Below are 21843 nucleotides of genomic sequence, written 5' to 3' on the forward strand. Positions count from 1 at the left end.
GTATCTCAGCCACATCTCAGCTAAATCTCAATTGTATCTCAGCTAAATCTCAGTTGTATCTCAGCTAAATCTCAATTGTATCTCAGCTAAATCTCAGTTGTATCTCAACTAAATCTCAGTTGTATCTCAGCTATATCTCAGTTGTATCTCAGTTGTATCTCAGCTATATCTGTTGTATCTCAGCCACATCTCAGCTATATCTCATTTGTATCTCAGCTAAATCTCAGTTGTATCTCAGCTAAATCTCAACTAAATCTCAGTTGTATCTCAGCTAAATCTCAGTTGTATCTTAACTAAATCCCAGTTGTATCTCAGCTATATGTCAGTAGTTTCTCAGCTATATCTCAGTTTTATCTCAGCTAAATCTCAGTTGTATCTCAGCTAGATCTCAACTAAATATCAGTTGTATCTCAGCTAATTCTCAGTTGTATCTTAACTAAATCTCAGTTTTATCTCAGCTAAATGTCAGTTGTATCTCAGTTAAATGTCAGTTGTATCTCAGCTATATCTCAGTTGTATCTCAGCTATATGTCAGGAGTTTCTCAGCTATATCTCAGTTTTATCTCAGCTAAATGTCAGTTATATCTCAGCTAAATGTCAGTTGTATCTCAGCTATATCTCAGTTGTATCTCAGCTAAATCTCAATTGTGTCTCAGCTAAATCTCAGTTGTATCTCAGCTATACCTCAGTTGTATCTCAGCTATATCTCAGCTATATCTCATTTGTATCTCAGCTAAATCTCAGCTATATCTCATTTGTATCTCAGTTAAATCTCAGTTGTATCTCAGCTAAATCTCAGCTAAATCTCAGTTGTATCTCAGCTATATGTCAGTAGTTTCTCAGCTATATCTCAGTTTTATCTCAGCTAAATCTCAGTTGTATCTCAGCCAAATGTCAGTTGTATCCCAGCTAAATCTCAATTGTATCTCAGCCATCATTGTATCTCAGCTATATCTCAGTTGTGTCTCAGCTAAATCTCAGTTGTATCTCAGCTATATCTCAGTTGTATCTCAGCTATATCTCAGTTGTATCTCAGCTATATCTCAGCTATATCTCATTTGTATTTCAGCCACATCTCAGCTATATCTCATTTGTTTCTCAGCTAAATCTCAGCTAAATCTCAGTTGTATCTCAGCTAAATCTCAATTGTATCTCAGCTAAATGTCAGTTGTATCCCAGCTAAATCTCAGTTGTATCTCAGCCATATCTCAGCTAAATCTCAATTGTATCTCAGCTAAATCTCCGTTGTATCTCAGCTAAATCTCAGTTGTATCTCAGCCACATCTCAGCTATATCTCATTTGTATCTTAGCTAAATCTCAGTTGTATCTCAGCCAAATCTCAGCTATATCTCATTTGTATCTCAGCTAAATGTCAGTTGTATCTCAGCTAAATCTCATTTGTATCTCAGCTAAATCTCAGTTGTATCTCAGCTGTATCTCAGCTAATTCTCAGTAGTTTCTCAGCTATATCTCAGTTGTATCTCAGCTAAATCTCAGTTTTATCTTAGCTAAATTTCAGCTGTATCTCAGCTAATTCTCAGTAGTTTCTCAGCTATAACTCAGTTGTATCTCAGCTAAATCTCAGTTGTATTTCAGCCGTATCTCAGCTGTATCTCAGCTAATTCTCAGTAGTTTCTCAGGTATATCTCAGTTGTATCTCAGCTAAATCTCAATTGTATTTCAGCCGTATCTCAGCTGTATCTCAGCTAATTCTCAGTAGTTTCTCAGGTATATCTCAGTTGTATCTCAGCTAAATCTCAGTTGTATTTCAGCCGTATCTCAGCTGTATCTCAGCTAATTCTCAGTAGTTTCTCAGCTATATCTCAGTTGTATCTCAGCTAAATCTCAGTTTTATCTTAGCTACATTTCAGCTGTATCTCAGCTAATTCTCAGTAGTTTCTCAGCTATAACTCAGTTGTATCTCAGCTAAATCTCAGTTGTATTTCAGCCGTATCTCAGCTGTATCTCAGCTAATTCTCAGTAGTTTCTCAGGTATATCTCAGTTGTATCTCAGCTAAATCTCAGTTTTATCTTAGCTAAATTTCAGCTGTATCTCAGCCGTATCTCAGCTAATTCTCAGTAGTTTATCAGCTATATCTCAGCTGTATCTCAGCTAAATCTCAGTTTTATCTTAGCTAAATTTCAGTTGTATCTCAGCTAAATCTTAGTTGAATCTCAGCCAAATCTCAGTTGTATCTCAGCTAATTCTCAATAGTTTCTCAGCTAATTCTCAGTTTTATCTCAGTTGTATCTCAGCTAAATCTCAGGTTCATCTCAGCCAAATCTCAGTTGTATCTCAGCTAAATCTCAGTTTTTTTCTCAGCCGGATCTCAGCTAAAGCTGTTTTGTCTCAGCTGTATCTCAGCTAAACGTCAGTAGTATCTCTCTGTCTGGTGTGGAATAAGTATGTCACGTCTCTGATCGCTTCCTCTCAGGATGAGTGCCGTATCCTACAGCTCTCGTATGCATAATGTAAAGCTCTGGTACAGTACAGAAGACAGATGATGAGCCGGGGCTCATCCAGCGCAAAGCTCCATTAAAACAGCTTATGTAAGACTCAATGTGGAGGGAATACAAGCTGTCAGCCTGAAGAGATGAGGGAGAACGGATGAATGAGGGCATACAGGTGCGTTTAGATGAGCGAATGAAGCTCGACATGTTCAAATAACAGTCTTCAATCGGAAAGACAGTCGATAATGTACTTGTGTACAGCTAAAACTGAGAATAACAACTGCGATTCATGATCCTCCTTTATACTTGTGAACTTTTTCTTCCTCTGAACTTTTTGATGTCTTCAGCAAGTTTTTACTGAGTTCAGTGTCAAAAAGATCTGACAAAACCATAAAATACAGTTAACGGGGCATGAAATATTGATTACTCGCTCTCCAGCTCCTTCATTGGCATGAAAGGATTATGATATTAACACACAGCTGAAGAGCTTCTGCTGTTCGAACATTCAATTAGGCGGCAGAGAGTACAGTAAAATCAGACTCGTGTGGCTCTGACGGAGTGTTTGATGGATAGGAACGTGTACCAACCGTATGTCTGCAACAGTGCTGTGGCGTACGTTTCTTCACTCCATTTTTGTCTAGGTTTTTCCAGAACAAATTCCTAAACATTTTTAAGTATATTTTTTAATGATCTTTTTCCTCCTCAATCCTCGTGGTTTTCCTCGTGACATCACAGATCCCACCGGATCTCATGAACTCTGTGTGTATGAGTGAATGTGAGGTAATTCGTGTCTCTCTCTCTGTCTCTCTGTCTGTCTGTCTGTCTCTCTCTCTCTCTCTCTCTCTCTCTCTCAGAAGACCGGAAGCTGTTTGTGGGCATGTTGGGAAAACAGCAGAGCGAAGACGACGTCCGGCGGCTGTTTGAGTCGTTCGGGCAAATAGAGGAGTGCACCGTGCTGCGGGGGCCTGATGGGGCCAGTAAGGGTCAGCACCCACACAACTCTCTGCCTCATCCTCTCTCACGCTCTCATTCCCCTCCTTTACTCTCTGAGTTTGTTCACATGTAGCAAACACACATTACCGGCTCGCTATAAAAGCTTGCAAACGAATCAGCACTGAACAGTCTTCTGTTGGAGAAGTGAACATTATCTGGATACTGAGAATGACTTTTAATCAAAGCAGTAATTTTTTGTTCTATGTTCTGTTGTTTTCCAACTAATGTATATGGAATTACATCATAGCTTTATTACAAAGAAGGCCAACAGAAGAAAATATATTATTATAATTCACTGCTGTTCAAAAGTTTGGGGTTAGTATGATTACTTTTATTAATCAAGAGCACATTAATTTGAACATAAGTGGCATTAAAGACATTTATAATATTACAAAAGATTCTATTTCAAATAAATACTGTTCTTTTGAACTTTCTATTCATCAAAGAATCTTGAAAAATCACAATTTCCACAAAAATTTGAAGCTGTTTTCAACATTGATAATAATCATAAATGTTTCTTGAGCGGCAAATCATCATATCAGAATGATTTCTGAAGGATCATGTGACACTGAAGACTGGAGTAATGATGCTGAAAATTCAGCTTTGATCACAGGAATAAATTACATTCTACAATATATTCACATAGAAAACAGCTGTTTTAGATTGAAATAATATTTTGTGATTTTTATTTTTTTTACTGTATTTTTAATCAAATAAATTCAGCTTTGATCACAGGAATAAATTACATTTTACTATATATTCACATAGAAAACAGCTGTTTTAGATTGAAATAATATTTTGTGATTTTTATTTTATTTTTTTTACTGTATTTTTAATCAAATAAATTCAGCTTTGATCACAGGAATAAATTACATTCTACAATATATTCACATGTTTTAAATTGTAATAATATTTCATGATTTTTACTGCATTTTTTATTGAAAAACAGGAAAAAAGTAGGCACAGCAAAGCTCCAAAAAATAAGCGGTGTAAGTCTTATATTAATTAATTAATCTCATATTAATATTTTTGGTCCAGCACCCATTTTTGAGCATATTTTTGCTGGTGATGTGCGTGCATTTTGTCTTGATCAAATAAATTCAGCTTTGATCATTGGAATAAATTACATTTTACTATATATTCACATAGAAGACAGCTATTTGAAATTATAATAATATCTCACAATTTTGCCAGTTTTAGTGTACATTTGATTTAATAAATGCAGAACAGAAGAGACTTCTTTCAAAAACATTAAAAAAATCGTATTTATTTATTTGTATATATAGCCCTGGACATGCACACAAAACATGAGCATATATTGAATTAGCGGATTACTAATAGTCAGTTGTTAATAATAAGTAGTTATCTTACATGCTGTCGTCTTGCCTTATCATCATAATTTGTATGCATGTAAACACACTTCATATCTGCCTGTCTTTAAGTACTTTTGAGTATCTACAAACAAACCTGTAAATCTCTCTTATTTATTTCATCGTATGCAGTATATATATGGTGCATATATGTGAATACTACAGGTATTGTAAAGGAATTCATTGAAACACAGATAACTTATTGCATTAATTCAGATTTGTGAATTGTGAAGTGACATCAACCACAAATTTAATCACTTTTTAACACTAAGTAACTATATACTTGTAAAATAACATCCATTAGTGATTGTACGTTTACTGTACCTATAAGACCACTATGATGCATTTATCCATGAATGTTTTGTGTAATATTTCATGATATCCCAAAATAAATGAGACACCGTTGCTTGTCGTTTGTAATTACTTGTGAAATTTACTAGCAATTTCTGAGTGAAAAGTAAACTCTACAACAAATTTGTTTTACATTTACATTATAAATTCTCTCAGTTTAATGTTTAAAGTCACTTTAAAGATGAAGTTTGTAATATTTAGATGTTCAGGTAGTGTGATGTGTCAGTTTCATGTTCAGAGTCACTGGTAGTTTGGTAGTTTCTTTTTCTCTTGGGAAAATTCAGGACTCCATTTGCTGTCCGTTTAATCTCATTGCTGTCATGGTGAAACATTTAAGATATTAAAAAGATGTATTTTATGATATTTCTTATCTTTAGGCAGTGGTTTTTGTGTGGCATGTTTACACCTGTGTCTTTGGCTGTAAATGATCTTCTTCTTCTGACGTGTTTCTCATGCTTTCACTTCTTGTTCGGCTGGATTTCTGTCCTGAATAATGGAGCTTTAGCAGCTCTAGTTAAGATCTGGCCACATGAATTTATGTCCAAATGTTTCTCCTCAAATCATGTTCCCTAACCATCAGATTTTAAATCCTCAAAAGTGCGCTGTCATGTCTAAAGCTTTTCTGGTCTTCTGAAGTGTCGTTCTGTCTCGTGAAAGTGTGTCATAGAGCCTCGTCACTCTCTCCGGCATTAATGCATCTTGTTTGTGGAAAATAAAAGTCATTCTCTGGCTTTCAAGTGGATGAATTGTCGGCCGGGCGCTGGGCTTTTGGGGTCACGGAGGTTTGATGATTGCAGGGTTTGTTAGATGGATGTTTGTGCTGTGTTTCCCTCAGCGGCTCCGGTTATTCTCTGTGGAAAGGTTAAAGTGTTCAGAGGCACCAGCTGAATCCTCAAAATGAAGGAGAGATGCAGGAGATCGTATCAGTGTCTCATCACACACCGGTTTTTCCTCCTTCCTCTCTGCTTTTTTCCTTTCTTCCCTTCAAGGAAGTTTGCGTGGAATCCAGCAGCAAATGCATGTGACTTACTGTGTGTGTGTATGTGGGTTCACTTAGTATTACTTTAATGACACATTTTTAATGACATTCTCACTTGGGAAAACTTTTAATAGATGTTTTTTTCGGGGGGGATTTACCTTATATGTATATATATTATATATATTTATGCAGTACATTTTTTATATACAGTACAATTTATAATACACAATGAATGCATTTGTTATATATGCATTATATATGTGTGTGTACGTATATATAATTTATATATATATATATAATAAAAATTATAATATATAATATATGCATTTAAAAATATATTATACATTTTTTAAGCAAAAACATTAAATATATATATATATATATATATATATATATATATATATGTGTGTATATATATATATATATATATATATACAGTTGTGGCCAGAATTATTAGACCCCTTCATAAATATGATCAAAGATGACTCTAAAAATAAATCTGCATTGTTTATCCTTTTGATCTTTAATTCATAAAATTAGCAAAAATCTAACCTTTCATTGAAGGAAAAGAATAGAAAGTGGGGGGGAAATAACATTATGAAATAAATGTTTTTCTCCAAAACACGTTGCCCACAATTATTAGCACCCTTTTATTCAATACTTTTTGCAACCTCCTTTTGCCAAGAGAACAGCTCCGAGTCTTCTTCTATAACGCCTGATGAGTTTGGAGAACACCTGACAAGAGATCAGAGACCATTCCTCCATACAGAATCTCTCCAGATCCTTCAGATTCCAGCTCCATGTTGGTGCTTCTTCTCTTCAGTTCACTCCACTCATTCTCTTTAGGGTTCAGGTCAGGGGACTGGGATGGCCATGACAGAAGCTTCATTTTGTGCTCAGTGACACATTTTTGTGCTGGTTTTGATGTTTGTTTTGGATCATTGTCCCGACGGATGATCCAACCACAGCCCATTATAAGATTTCTAGCAGAAGCGTTCAGGTTTTGATTTTTTATCTGTTGGTATTTGATAGAATCCATGATACGATATATCTGAACAAGTTGTCCAGGACCTCCAGCACAAAAATAGGCCCACAACATTAAAGATCCAGCAGTATATTTAACCGTGGACATGGAGCACTTTTTATCCATGTGTGCACCAAACCCATCTGGTGGGTTTGCTGCTAAAAAGCTATTTTTTTAGTTTCATCTGACCATAGAAGCTCGTCCCGTTTGAAGATCCAGTCATGTCTGACAACTGAATATGTTGGAGACTGTTTCTGGATGAGAGCAGAGGATTTTTCTTGAAACCCTCCCGAACAACTTGTGGGGATGTAGGTGCTTTTGATCATTTTTTTTAGGCTTTCTGAGATTCAAGACTCAACTAATCTCTGCAATTCTCCAGCTGTGATCCTTGGAGAGTCTTTGGCCCCTTAAACATTCCTCCTCACTGCGCATTAGGATGATTTAGACACTCGTCCTCTTCCAGGCAGATTTGTAACATCTTTAGTTGATTGGAACTTCTCAATTATTGCCCTGATAGTGAAAATGGGGATTTTCATTGCTTCAGCTATTTTCTTACAGCCACTTTCTATTTTGTGAAGCTCGACAATCATTTGCTACACATCATAACTATATTCTTTGGTTTTACTCATTGTGATGAATGATTAAGGGAATTTGGCCTTTGTGTTTCCTCATGTTTATATTCCTGTGGAATAGGAAGTCATGGCTGGACAATTTCATGTTCATGATCACCCCGGTGAGCTAAAAAAATTTAAATATGAATGGGAATATACTTCAGAGATATTTTACTCATAAAAAATTCTAGGGGTGCTAATAATTGTGGGCAACGTGTTTTGGAGAAAAACATTTATTTCTTAATGTTATTTTCCCCCCACTTTCAATTCTTTTCCTTCAATGAAAGGTTAGATTTTTGCTAATTTTATGAATTAAAGATCAAAAGGATAAACAATGCAGATTTATTTTTAGAGTCATCTCTGATCATATTTAGGAAGGGGTCTAATAATTCTGGCCACAACTGTATAAGGGCTATATATAAGCGCTATAAGCGCTATAATGATTATATATATATAATATATGCATAAATAACAATAAATATATTTTTTTTAATTATATATATATATTTGCTTCACTTCACAAACAATCTGAAAATTTTATTCTTAAAACACACACACACAAAAAAAAACAACACAAAAAAGGTTTATGTTAGTCATTATAGTTATTAACATGTATGGGAAGTTTTTGGGTCCATCTCGGTGTTTGTTACCATAGTAAATCTCGAACTCTCTGTCTGTAGGACGTCATGATGGGTAAACCTATATGAATCCGTCTAATCCACTCAGAATTGGTTTTTCCAAACAAAACAAAACCAGCACAAATCACAACAGGGAAACGCTGCACTTCCTGTGGAATCAGCAGAACTGCTTTATTTATCTGTATGATTATATTGTTTATTATATACCAGCCTAGAGTATTAATTTCTTTAAAATAAAAAGAATCTTACTGACCCCAAATTTTGAACAGTAGTGAACCTTGTTATTGTAAAGAGTTATTTTTCTTTTGCTTATTGCGTTTATTTCATGAATTAAATTGGCCGTATTTCAACTAGTTTGTTCTACTGACACAGCAGAGACAGCATGAATACAGTACTAATGAATTCTTTTATCGTTAAAATGACTAGTTAACGAACCTCTTTCTATTTCTTTCTCTCGACAGGCTGTGCTTTTGTGAAGTTTTCCAGTCACGCAGAAGCCCAGGCTGCTATTAACAGTCTTCATGGTGGACAGACGATGCCGGTGAGTCTCACACACACACACACACACACACTGCTATAGCAGCTCCTAGTCATGTCATCTCGTTAAAGCTGTGCAGAGGTTTCATATCTGATTAACCAGTTAAATGATGTTCATGCCAGTAATATGATTCATATTGAACATGGTAGTCTGCTTTATAAAAACCTCTTATTCATCACTGCTCGTGCTGCACGTATTGCATAAAACATTTGCAAATAAAGCATTGTTTCCATCCCACGTGTTCAAGAGAACAAAATCGTCACTTTCTGGGAAATTGGCGCAAAATATCAGCAATAAAAATGTAAGTTGCTTCAATCGGGCTCTTTTCTCCTTCATCATAAATGAGTTGGTCTCAGAGCATCAGATGAAACACAGTAAACGCTGTCATGTTCTCTTGTGTTCGGATGCTGGTGTTTGGGAACACAATCACAGCCTCTGCTGAGGTAAAGTCACATGAGGTTTTGAAAGATTTATTCAGTAAATGTGTTTTCATCGTACTTTATGTGTGTGTCTTCTTATCGGATACAAATATATCCACCTAAATTGAGCACATATGTTTTTATACACATTTTTAGAATTTATGCGCATCTTGACATTTCCATCCAGCATTTTTCATGTGATTTCCCCCCAAAAAATAGGTGAATGGAAGCACAGCTAATGAATGTCTGCCATGAGCAGTGTTCCTGTTTTTATTGAGAATCTGCAGGAGGTCTGCTAAAGGGCTGTGTTTAGTGTCTGATCACCATAAACCATCTGTCTTTAAGATTGACTAGTTGTTCAGACAAACCGCAGGCTAGTTGATTTTAATTAAAATGTAGTTTTGCACATCCGTCTTGGAGTGCTGGAGCTCAGAAATGCAGACAGGCTGGAAAAGCTGAGAATTTCACTTGTCTAAGTTGAGAAGAGTCTGGAGATCTCAGAGACGTTGAGGTGTTGGTCTCAGGTGTTGAGCTGATTCTGCTGAAATACTGAGTGTCAACAGACTGACTGCAGTGTGTTTGCTGATCATGGACATATTCACTTAAACTATCATAACTGAGAAAAGTAGTTTGTACAAGATAGTTTGGTAACATTATTTCGATGGTCCACTTTAGACATTCTACTGACTACAAGTAACTTTGCAACTACAGGTCAACTAGCAGTCATTAGAGTATTAGTAGACTGTCTGCTTAAATACAATTTATTTTCATGCTCCTTAACAGACATTCTACTAACTACAAGTAACTTTCCAACTACAGGTCAGCTAGCAGTCATTAGAGTATTAGTAAACTGTCTTCTTAAATACACTTTATTTTGATGCTCCTTAACAGAAAGTCTACTAACTACAGGTAACTTTGCAACTACAGGCCAACTATCAGTCATTAGAGTATTATTATACTGTCATCTTAAATATACTTTATTTTGATGCCCCCCAACAGAAAGTCTACTAACTACAAGTAACTTTGCAACTACAGGTCAGCTAGCAGTCATTAGAGTATTAGTAGACCGTCTGCTTAAATACACTTTATTTTGATGCTCCCCAACAGAAAGTCTACTAACTACAAGTAACTTTGCAACTACAGGTCAGCTAGCAGTCATTTGAGTATTAGTAGACCGTCTGCTTAAATACACTTTATTTTGATGCTCCCCAACAGAAAGTCTACTAACTACAAGTAACTTTGCAACTACAGGTCAGCTAGCAGTCATTTGAGTATTAGTAGACCGTCTGCTTAAATACACTTTATTTTGATGCCCCCCAACAGAAAGTCTACTAACTACAAGTAACTTTGCAACTACAGGTCAGCTAGCAGTCATTAGAGTATTAGTAGACCGTCTGCTTAAATACACTTTATTTTGATGCTCCCCAACAGAAAGTCTACTAACTACAAGTAACTTTGCAACTACAGGTCAGCTAGCAGTCATTAGAGTATTAGTAGACCGTCTGCTTAAATACACTTTATTTTGATGCTCCCCAACAGAAAGTCTACTAACTACAAGTAACTTTGCAACTACAGGTCAGCTAGCAGTCATTAGAGTATTAGTAGACCGTCTGCTTAAATACACTGTATTTTGATGCTCCCCAACAGAAAGTCTACTAACTACAAGTAACTTTGCAACTACAGGTCAGCTAGCAGTCATTTGAGTATTAGTAGACCGTCTGCTTAAATACACTTTATTTTGATGCTCCCCAACAGAAAGTCTACTAACTACAAGTAACTTTGCAACTACAGGTCAGCTAGCAGTCATTAGAGTATTAGTAGACCGTCTGCTTAAATACACTTTATTTTGATGCTCCCCAACAGAAAGTCTACTAACTACAAGTAACTTTGCAACTACAGGTCAGCTAGCAGTCATTTGAGTATTAGTAGACCGTCTGCTTAAATACACTTTATTTTGATGCTCCCCAACAGAAAGTCTACTAACTACAGGTAACTTTGCAACTACAGGCCAACTAGCAGTCATTAGAGTATTATTATACTGTCATCTTAAATATACTTTATTTTGATGCCCCCAACAGAAAGTCTACTAACTACAAGTAACTTTGCAACTACAGGTCAGCTAGCAGTCATTAGAGTATTAGTAGACCGTCTGCTTAAATACACTTTATTTTGATGCTCCCCAACAGAAAGTCTACTAACTACAAGTAACTTTGCAACTACAGGTCAGCTAGCAGTCATTTGAGTATTAGTAGACCGTCTGCTTAAATACACTTTATTTTGATGCTCCCCAACAGAAAGTCTACTAACTACAGGTAACTTTGCAACTACAGGCCAACTAGCAGTCATTAGAGTATTATTATACTGTCATCTTAAATATACTTTATTTTGATGCCCCCCAACAGAAAGTCTACTAACTACAAGTAACTTTGCAACTACAGGTCAGCTAGCAGTCATTAGAGTATTAGTAGACCGTCTGCTTAAATACACTTTATTTTGATGCTCTTCAACAGACATTCTATTGACTACAATTAACTTTGTAACTGCAGGTCAACTAGCTCTCAGAGTTTTAGCAGACTGTCTGCTTAAATACACTTTATTTTGATGCCCCCCAACAGAAAGTCCACTAACTACAAGTAACTTTGCAACTACAGGTCAGCTAGCAGTCATTTGAGTATTAGTAGACCGTCTGCTTAAATACACTTTATTTTGATGCTCCCCAACAGAAAGTCTACTAACTACAGGTAACTTTGCAACTACAGGCCAACTAGCAGTCATTAGAGTATTATTATACTGTCATCTTAAATATACTTTATTTTGATGCCCCCCAACAGAAAGTCTACTAACTACAAGTAACTTTGCAACTACAGGTCAGCTAGCAGTCATTAGAGTATTAGTAGACCGTCTGCTTAAATACACTTTATTTTGATGCTCCCCAACAGAAAGTCTACTAACTACAAGTAACTTTGCAACTACAGGTCAACTATCAGTCATTAGAGTATTAGTAGACTGTCTGCTTAAATACAATTTATAACTACAGGCCAACTAGCAGTCATTAGAGTATTAGTAGACTGTCTTCTTAAATACACTTTATTTTGATGGTCCCCAACAGACATTCTATTGACTACAATTAACTTTGCAACTGCAGGTCAACTAGCTCTCAGAGTTTTAGTAGACTGTCTGCTTAAATACACTTTATTTTGATACTCTTCAACAGACATTCTACTGACTACAAGTAACTTTGCAACTACAGGTCAACTAGCAGTCATTAGAGTATTAGTAAACTGTCTTCTTAAATACACTTTATTTTGATGGTTCCCAACAGACATATTATTGACTACAATTAACTTTGCAACTACAGGTCAACTAGTTCTCAGAGTTTTAGTAGTCTGTCTCCTTAAATACACTTTATTTTGATGCTCCTCATCAGACATTCTACTGAATACAAGTAACTTTGCAACTACAGGTCAATCTATTCTACTAAACCGAAACCTAACCTAACAGTCTACTAATACTCTAATGAGACCTGTAGTTACTTGTAGTTAGTAGAATCTCTAAAGGGGACCATCAGTGTAACCGATATTTTCTGTTTGCACATCGCATTTCACCTCAAAAAATAAGAAATTGTATTTTGCATTATTTTCATGACAATAAAAAACAAACTCCTTTAATGTCTTATTATTGTAATCTGATAAATCAAACAATAATATATAACTGTTAAGTTTTTGTACTGCTTTTAAGCTACGCCAGTTAACGTAATAGTATAATAATATTTTTATATACATTTTGTATATATATTTTAATATGTATTTTATATTTTACTTCAATACTGTAAAAAGTATCATATACTACACTGAAAAATATTGATGAAATTGCTAGTAAATTTCACAATTAATTACAATGAAATGGCGCGTAATATTGAATTAAATGTGATATTTTTAAGTAGAAAAACTCAAAAAGTATTTTCCTCTTAAAATATGCTGCAATAATTTTTGAAAAATATTTTTTTTACAATGTAGTAAGGATCACTGTTGAGAATAATGAGAATTACAACAACTAAAACAACTGAAAAGTAAAAGATCTGGACACTTTACAGTGATGGGGGTTTTTATGGGAAAACAATATGCTGATTTGATATGAAAATAGTGCAATAATAATGCAAAAAAGAATAATAAAGTAATTGTCCTTTTATTTATGCAAAATATAATTCCTTTTGATTTTTGTGTGAAATGTCACCTGGACATGTTCTCACCTCAAACACACAGGCAGATTTTTGCAAAAGAACTTCAATATCTTGTAAAGGTCTTGTAAAAACTGTAAAAAAGGTCTTGAATATGTTTGTGTCACTCTTGTCAGTTCCATTCTGTCCAATTCTGCAATTATATCCTCAGTTATTGTTTTTTATTTCTTTCCTATGTAAATTTCTGCGGCCCGTGCAAAATTTAATCCAGATGCTCTTCTCAAGTCAAACGCTCTCCTCAAATGAGATTAGTTTTCTGAACCCATGACAAATGCCTCGGCCGGGACTGTCAGAGATGACAGCTCCCCGCTGCAGCTTATCAAATTCAGCAAATTCATTTCATACGAGATATAGCAGTGGTTGGGTCCGCGGATGATTATTGTGTTTGTTTGTGGGAATGTGGCTTTCAGCGGGATGAAAATGGCATTTCTCCTGGAATGACAGAAACACCTGCTGTCATCTGGACACAACAGGTCGAAAACTTCAGGATGGGAGAGTTGAGCTTCTGTCCAGTTGAGTTTATGTTTTAAGACAGATTCTGTGACATCGTTGTATCCATACTTGTATCATTATTCTTTTTCTCAGAATTGTGAGTTTATATCTTACAATTCGGACTTTATAACTTGCATTTCTGACTTTTTTTCTCCGAATTTTGAGATAAAAAAGTCAGAATTGTGAGAAAAAAGTCAGAATTGCGAGAAATAGTTGAATTCTGAGATATATACTCAGAATTGCGATAATAAAGTCAGAGTTGTGAGATATAAACTTGGAATTGCGATAAAGTCTGAATTGTGAAATATAAAGTCAGAATTGCAAGAAATAGTCGGAATTCTAAGATATAAACTCGGAATTGTGAGAAAAAAAGTTGGAATTGCGATATAGTCTGAATTGTGAAATATAAAGTCAGAATTGCGAGAAATAGTCGGAATTCTACGATATAAACTCGGAATTGTGAGAAATAAAGTCAGAATTGTAAGATAAACTCGCAATTGAGATAATAAAGTCAGAAATGTGAGATATAAACATGGAATTGCGATAATAATCTCATATAAACTTGCAATTCTTAGAAAATAAATTCGGAATTGTAAGATATAAACTCACAATTGTGATAATAATCTAATAAACTCGCAATTCTGAGAAATAAAGTTGTAATTGTAAGATAAACACTCGCAATTGTGAGAATAAAGTCAGAATTGTAAGATATAAACTCGGAATTGCGATAATAAAGTCATAATTGGGAGTTATAAAGTCAGAATTGCAAGAAAAACGTCTGAATTGACGCAATTCTCTCACAAATAAACTCGCAATTGTGAGAATAAAGTCAGAATTGTAAGATATAAACTCAGAATTGTGATAATAATCTAATAAACTCGCAATTCTGAGAAATAAAGTTGTAATTGTAAGATAAACACTCGCAATTGTGAGAATAAAGTCAGAATTGTAAGATATAAACTCAGAATTGCGATAATAAAGTCAGAATTGGGAGTTATAAAGTCAGAATTGCAAGAAAAAAGTCTGAATTGACGCAATTCTCTCACAAATAAACTTGCAATTGCGAGAATAAAGTCAGAATTGTGAGTTATAAAGTCAGAATTGCAAGAAAAAAGTCTGAATTTTCGGAATTCTCACAAATAAATGCACAATTGCGAGAATAAGTCAGAATTGTAAGATATAAACTCAGAATTGCAAGAAAAAAATCTGAATTGTCGCAATTCTCACAAAAAAACTTGCAATTGCGAGAATAAAGTCAGAATTGTAAGATATAAAGTCGGAATTGCGAGAATAAAGTCGGAATTGTAAGATATAAACTCGGAATTGCGATAATAAAGTCAGAATTGTGAGTTATAAAGTCAGAATTGCAAGAAAAAAGTCTGAATTGTCACAATTCTCTCACAAATAAACTTGCAATTGAGTTATAAACTCCATACAGAGTTTTAAACTTGTAGTAATTCATATTCGGTGCCGCAGTCTCATAGGTAAGAGTGAAAGTCTTGGTGGATCAAAGGTTAAACTGGCATAAACAGCACAGAAACTGTCCTCTTTGAGCTTCCTTCTGTTTGGGTGATGATCTGTGTTTTCTTCTCATAATATCTTTTACTTTCTGACCTCAGCGAGTCTTCAGAGCATCTGAAATCTGTTCAAGGCCTCAGAGAGACCCTGCAGGATGGCAAACGTCCAGACTAATAATCAGATCATTGTGATGTAGTCTCTCTTTCATAGCCATCATCATTGTCTCTCTCTTTATGTTTGTTTTATGGTCTCTCTGTAATCATGTCCTCAGCTGCCCTTGTGATTGTGTGTTTACAGTAATTAAACAGGAACATCCGGGAATAGTCCTCGTGTGTGTGTCTCTTTAGTATCTGTAGGTATGTGTACGTAAAGCGTTTTTCCTGCATATTGTTTTACATTTCAATACACACTTTTTTAGTGTTGTTAAGCAAACGCTAACATGCTATTGAACACCGCCTTTATTTCAACATTAACAGATTATATTTTAAAAATGCCATGTGTAGTAGCCTTTTTTAAAATCCCTTTATTTCTTCTTTTTTCCCCCAAAATTTCCAATTTTTAATTTTTTTTTTTTCCCGTTCAGTTTTGTTTATATATCAACTGGAAAACATGCTTTAAAACATAAATTGCTTTAAATGCAATTGATTTACTTTAATTACAAATACCTACAAAATCAAATGTGATCATCCTGGTGTGTGTTTGAATCCCGTTAAAGACTGTTTACTGTCTCCATACGAATGATTTCATTGGATTCCCGCTGCGGTGAATCGACATCCGTACAGCACAATATGAGCCGCACAGCCCGACCTCGGTCAATACGGAGGCCTCTGACAGCTGTAATGAGGGTCCGTCCGCCATGCCGTTGAGTCCACACTTCACTTTAATGTGTACTGCAGGGACGCGACTCCTCCGAGACACTCATAGATCTCCTCCGCTCACATCATGCATCTTGATGACAGCCGTAGAGCCCAATTAAATGAATCAATGTCTGCCGAAGCGGCCGCGGAGATTGAATTGCTCTCAGCTACGTCAGAGTGAGTCCGACGGAGAGATATAAGTGCAAGGGGTTCCATTATGCTTTCTTATAATGGGAGATATAAACTCGGAATTGTTAGAAAAAAAGTCGGAATCGCGAGAAATAAAGTCAGAATTGCGAGAAATAAAGTCAGAATTGTAAGATAAACTCGCAATTGAGATAATAAAGTCAGAAATGTGAGATATAAACTTGGAATTGCGATAATCTCATATAAACTTGCAATTCTGAGAAAATAAAGTCTGAATTGTAAGATATAAACTCGCAATTGCGATAATAATCTCATAAACTTGCAATTGTGATTATAAAGTCATAATTGTGAGATATAAACTTGGAATTGCGATAAAGTCTGAATTGTGAAATATAAAGTCAGAATTGTGAGATAAGCTTGCAATTGAGATATACGTTGTTATACGTAATATATTACGTGTAATATTTACGTAAATATACGTAAATTTGAAATTGAAATAAAAAAGTCTGAATTATCGCAATTCTCTTTCAAATAAACTCGCAATTGTAAGAAATAAAGTCAGAATTGTAAGATATAAATTTGCAATTGCGATAATAATCTCAAATAAACTCGCAATTACGAGAATAAAGTCAGAATTGTGAGATATAAATTCGAAATTGAAATAAAAAAGTCTGAATTATCGCAATTCTCTTGCAAATAAACTCGCAATTGTAAGAAATAAAGTCAGAATTGTAAGATATAAATTCGCAATTGCATTAATAATCTCAAATAAACTTGCAATTACGAGAATAAAGTCAGAATTGTGAGATATAAACTCAGAATTGAAAGAAAAAAGTCTGAATTATCGCAATTCTCTCACAAATAAACTCACAATTGTAAGAAATAAAGTCAGAATTCCATGTTCATCTTTCTTTAGTGTGTAATGTTGAGCATGAAAAAGCTCTGCAAAGCTCCAGTTCTTCTCTATATCAGTGTCAGTGTTTCTGAACTCCCTGAAATGCCTCCATTGTAGTCTTGAGTTTTCTTCACAGTATTCCTCATTTAAATAATTCATGCGCAGAATAAAGGGGCGGGGCCTGGTTGAGTTGGTAAGTAGTGGGTTAAAACTGGCGGTTATGGTAAGGGGCGGGACATTTCCCAAACACCAATCACAACACACTTCTCCAGCCGACCAATCAGAGCACATTGTGCTTTTCAGAAGGAGGGGCTTCATAGAGACAGGAACTAAACAGAGCGTTACTGACAGACTGGGAAGAGAGGTGCTGCAACAATGGAGAATATGAGGAAAATAATCAACATTCAAGCATAAAAACCTGCTCTAGTAGAGCACAAAAACAACATCAAGACTTTATCAAGGGTGTAATAGTGTAATATGGCCTCTTTAAGGAATACACCTTGAATTATATGTGTGTTTGTGTTCAGGGAGCGTCCTCCAGTCTGGTGGTGAAGTTTGCAGACACCGATAAGGAACGAACCCTGCGCAGGATGCATCAGATGGCGGGTCAGCTCGGCATCTTCAGTCCCATGACCATCCAGTTTGGAGCGTACGGAGCGTACACACACGCTGTAAGTCTCACACACACATTTCTATGAGGATCATTTGTGCCAAAAGGAGTGGACTGCTTTGTATTATGCATTTGTCAATGTCTACAGTCATTGGCTACTCAAGATAGATTAGTGATGTGTAGGTTCTTTGTTCGGTCGTCTTTGCTGTGATTTTGTTCAGCCTTTTTCCTATGGAAGCTTGTTTATAAAAATATAAAAAAGGTAATTGCAACTTTTTAATTTTACAATTCTGACTTTATTTCTCACAATTGCAAGTCTATATATCACAATTGTGAGAAGAAAAGTCAGAATTGCAAGTTTATATCTTACTGTTGAGTTATAAAGTCCAAATGGTGAGATTTAAACTCGCAATTATTAGAAAAAAGTCTGAATTGCACCAGGTTCTAACCAAATGCAAGTAAAAAGCACAGTAAAAAGCAATTTGTCTGTCCACACCAGATGTGTCAAAATCAATCACAAATCACAGCCAGTCAGGAGAGAGTGTGGGCGGAGTCTCTCTGCAAGCGCACTGCACTCGCAACCAAATCAATCACAAATCACAGCCAATCAGGAGAGAGTGTGGGCGGAGTCTCTCTGCAAGTGAACAGCACTCGCAACCAAATCAATCACAAATCACAGCCAATCAGGAGAGAGTGTGGGCGGAGTCTCTCTGCAAGTGAACAGCACTCGCAACCAAATCAATCACAAATCACAGCCAATCAGGAGAGAGTGTGGGCGGAGTCTCTCTGCAAGCGCACTGCACTCGCAACCAAATCAATCACAAATCACAGCCAATCAGGAGAGAGTGTGGGCGGAGCCTCTCTGCAAGCGCACTGCACTCGCAACCAAATAGCACCTGAGATCATCATTGTCATACTTTTGAATGTTGTTGTTCCAGACAGAACGTTGCAGAAATAGAAAACATTTAAACTAAAAAAAGTTGTTGTGAAATAAAAAGTTGCAATTACATTTTTTATTTTTTTGTGGCAAAAACAACCTTTAGAACCAAGACAAAAGCAGTGCTGAAGAGCGGTTGTTGTGTCTGTGTCTGCAGCAGATCATGCAGCAGCAGGCGGCGCTCATGGCGGCGACGCAGGGCTCGTATCTGAACCCCATGGCTGCGATCGCCGCCGCTCAGATGCAGCAAATGGCAGCTTTCAACGTCAACGGTCTGGTGGCTGCGCCGATGACACCGTCTTCAGGTACGAGGAGCGATCCAAACACACACACACATACACACACACACACACACACAAATAAAGCTTTAATTAAAGCAGGCAGCAGGATCAATCACTTCTCTCGCAGGAAACGGTTTTCATCAGTTTGTGTTCTCCAGAGCAACAAGTGTTCGCCTCAGACGTTAATCTCACTGTTGTTTGTCACCACAAGGGTTTTTTGTTTTGATCCTTTTCAGCTTCTTTCCATTGCATTCACGTATCCACACAGAAGCTCTTACAAAACCTAGTGAGCAGACAACATCGGGTGTATCATTCATAAAGATAATCCCAGAATGAGATGAGTGGAAAAAAAATTATTAAAATTCCATATTTGTTTGTGCTGTGCACTGTGGAGGTCAGTAAGATTTTTTTAAAGACTGATAAACATTTTAATTTGACTTTTGAAAGGCATAGAAACAATTTTTTTATTATTTATTTTTTATTTTATTTTCCACTATTTTAAATTTACTTTTTGATCTCGTCCTACAGCTTTTATTAGATTTTCTAATATTATTATTGTTATTTAAAGCTTTTTGATGCACCAATTTGTATAACTCAGTGAATTTGACAAGGATGCCGAACAGGAAATGACGTCATGTTGACATATTCACAGGAAACGTGTCATTGCCACTGAATGCATACCTGTTCATTAAGATTTTTTTTAAAGAAATGATTACTTTTATTCATCAAGGACACATTAAATTGATCAAAATTGACATTTATAATGTTACAAAAGATTCTATTTCAAATAAATGCTGTTCTTTTGAACTTTCTATTCATCAAAGAATCCTGAAAAATAAAATGTTTGACGTTTTCCACAAAAATATGAACTGTTTTCAACATTGATAATAATCATAAATGTTTCTTGAGTAGCAAATCATCATATTAGAATGATTTCTGAAGGATCATGTGACACTGAAGACTGAAGTAATGATGCTGAAAATTCAGCTTTGATCACAGAAATAAATTACATTTTACTATATATTCACATAGAAAACAATTATTTTAAATTGTAATAATATTTTGTTATTTTTACTGTATTTTCAATCAAATAAATTCAGCTTTGATCGCAGGACTAAATTACATTTTACAATATATTCACATAGAAAACAGCTATTTTACATTGTAATATTATTTAGTGATTTTTACTGTATTTTTTAATCAAATAAAATCAGCTTTGATCACAGAAATAAATTACATATTTCAATATATTCACATAGAAAACAGCTGTTTTAAATTGTAATAATATTTTTGTGATTTTTACTGTATTTTTAATCAAATAAATTCAGCTTTGATCACAGGAATAAATTATATTTTACTATATATTCACATAGAAAACAGCTATTGTAAATTGTAATAATATTTCAATTTTTTTTCTGTATTTTTGATCAAATAAACACAGTCTTGGTGAGCAGAAGAGACTCTTTCAAAAACATTACAAAAAATTGCACTGACCCCAAACTCTATGAGGTTCCATCTCATACGGTCACGAGGTTTTGAAACAGAGCGAGTATGTCTCTGTCAATCACAGTCGCTCAGTAAAACACAAGGTGTGATGGGAAATGATCCGTCTCAGTTTGAGGATGAACCCGGGAACGCGGCCAATCTGATGCCTTTGACCAGAGAGTCCTTGACTGAAGAATACAGGAGTGGAGATTTGTGACGGATAATCCCAGACCCCCGTTTGACCCCCGTCTCACACACACACACACACTCCTGATGTGTCTTCTGCTCGACTTTGAGCGTCCAGCTACAAAAGCCCGCTGACACCTCAGACGAAGGGTCACGAGGAATTAATTAAAGCGCTTCCTCTCCCTCTCGTCTGTCAGTTTTCCCGCTTTGATAATCCGTGATGTGGACACACACTCTTGTTACCCGTCAGCTTTAATCTGCCACGACTGAAATGCCCTTGGAGAAAAGCCGAAAGAAGTTGAACGATCAGTGTCAGAAGGGCAGCGAAGAGACGCGCCTGTGACCGGAGACCAACACTTATTAATGCTTTGACTCGACCTCCTGCGTCCAGTGAAACAATCATTCCTACAGCGCTTCATACAGTACAGATTGTTTCAAAGCAGTGATCAACAGGACAATAACAGAATCAATAATGCAAACTTCATCAAATTTGAGACTAATTCAGCTGTAAAGCAGAAGACAATAGAGTTGTTATTCAGCTCATCAGATAGTGTCAGTGCAGTCAATCGATATTCAGTATTGTCAACCATCAAATGTGTGTTTGTGTTTGCAGGCACCAGCACTCCACCAGGCATCAGTGCCACGGCTGTGCCCAGCCTCGCAGCTCCCATCGGGGTCAACGGCTTCAGCACCCTCTCTCACCAAACCAACGGACAGCCCACCTCCGAGACCATCTACACCAATGGCATCCATCCGTACCCAGGTGACACCGCATACTCGCTTCAGCCGCATGCGTCGTGCTTTAGATGCCCTTCACTGTCAG

The 21843-nt window shown here is 36.0% G+C and overlaps 1 protein-coding gene across 6 annotated transcripts in view; it reads left to right on the plus strand.

The window, feature by feature from the left end:
* Window positions 1-21843, plus strand: part of celf6 (CUGBP Elav-like family member 6) — a 132094-nt gene that overhangs the window by 88637 nt on the left and 21614 nt on the right. Inside the window, exons 4-8 of one of the 6 annotated variants that reach the window (XM_048168960.1) lie at window positions 3307-3435; window positions 8880-8959; window positions 18049-18192; window positions 19226-19373; window positions 21634-21783. In XM_048168960.1, coding sequence (XP_048024917.1) covers window positions 3307-3435; window positions 8880-8959; window positions 18049-18192; window positions 19226-19373; window positions 21634-21783 — 651 coding nt within the window. The remainder of the gene's footprint in view (window positions 1-3306; window positions 3436-8879; window positions 8960-18048; window positions 18193-19225; window positions 19374-21633; window positions 21784-21843) is intronic. The other 5 variants (XM_048168962.1, XM_048168965.1, XM_048168963.1 and 2 more) reach the window with 5 other exon arrangements.

The sequence above is a fragment of the Megalobrama amblycephala genome, linkage group LG19 (assembly GCF_018812025.1).
Source record: "Megalobrama amblycephala isolate DHTTF-2021 linkage group LG19, ASM1881202v1, whole genome shotgun sequence".
NCBI lineage: Eukaryota > Metazoa > Chordata > Actinopteri > Cypriniformes > Xenocyprididae > Megalobrama > Megalobrama amblycephala.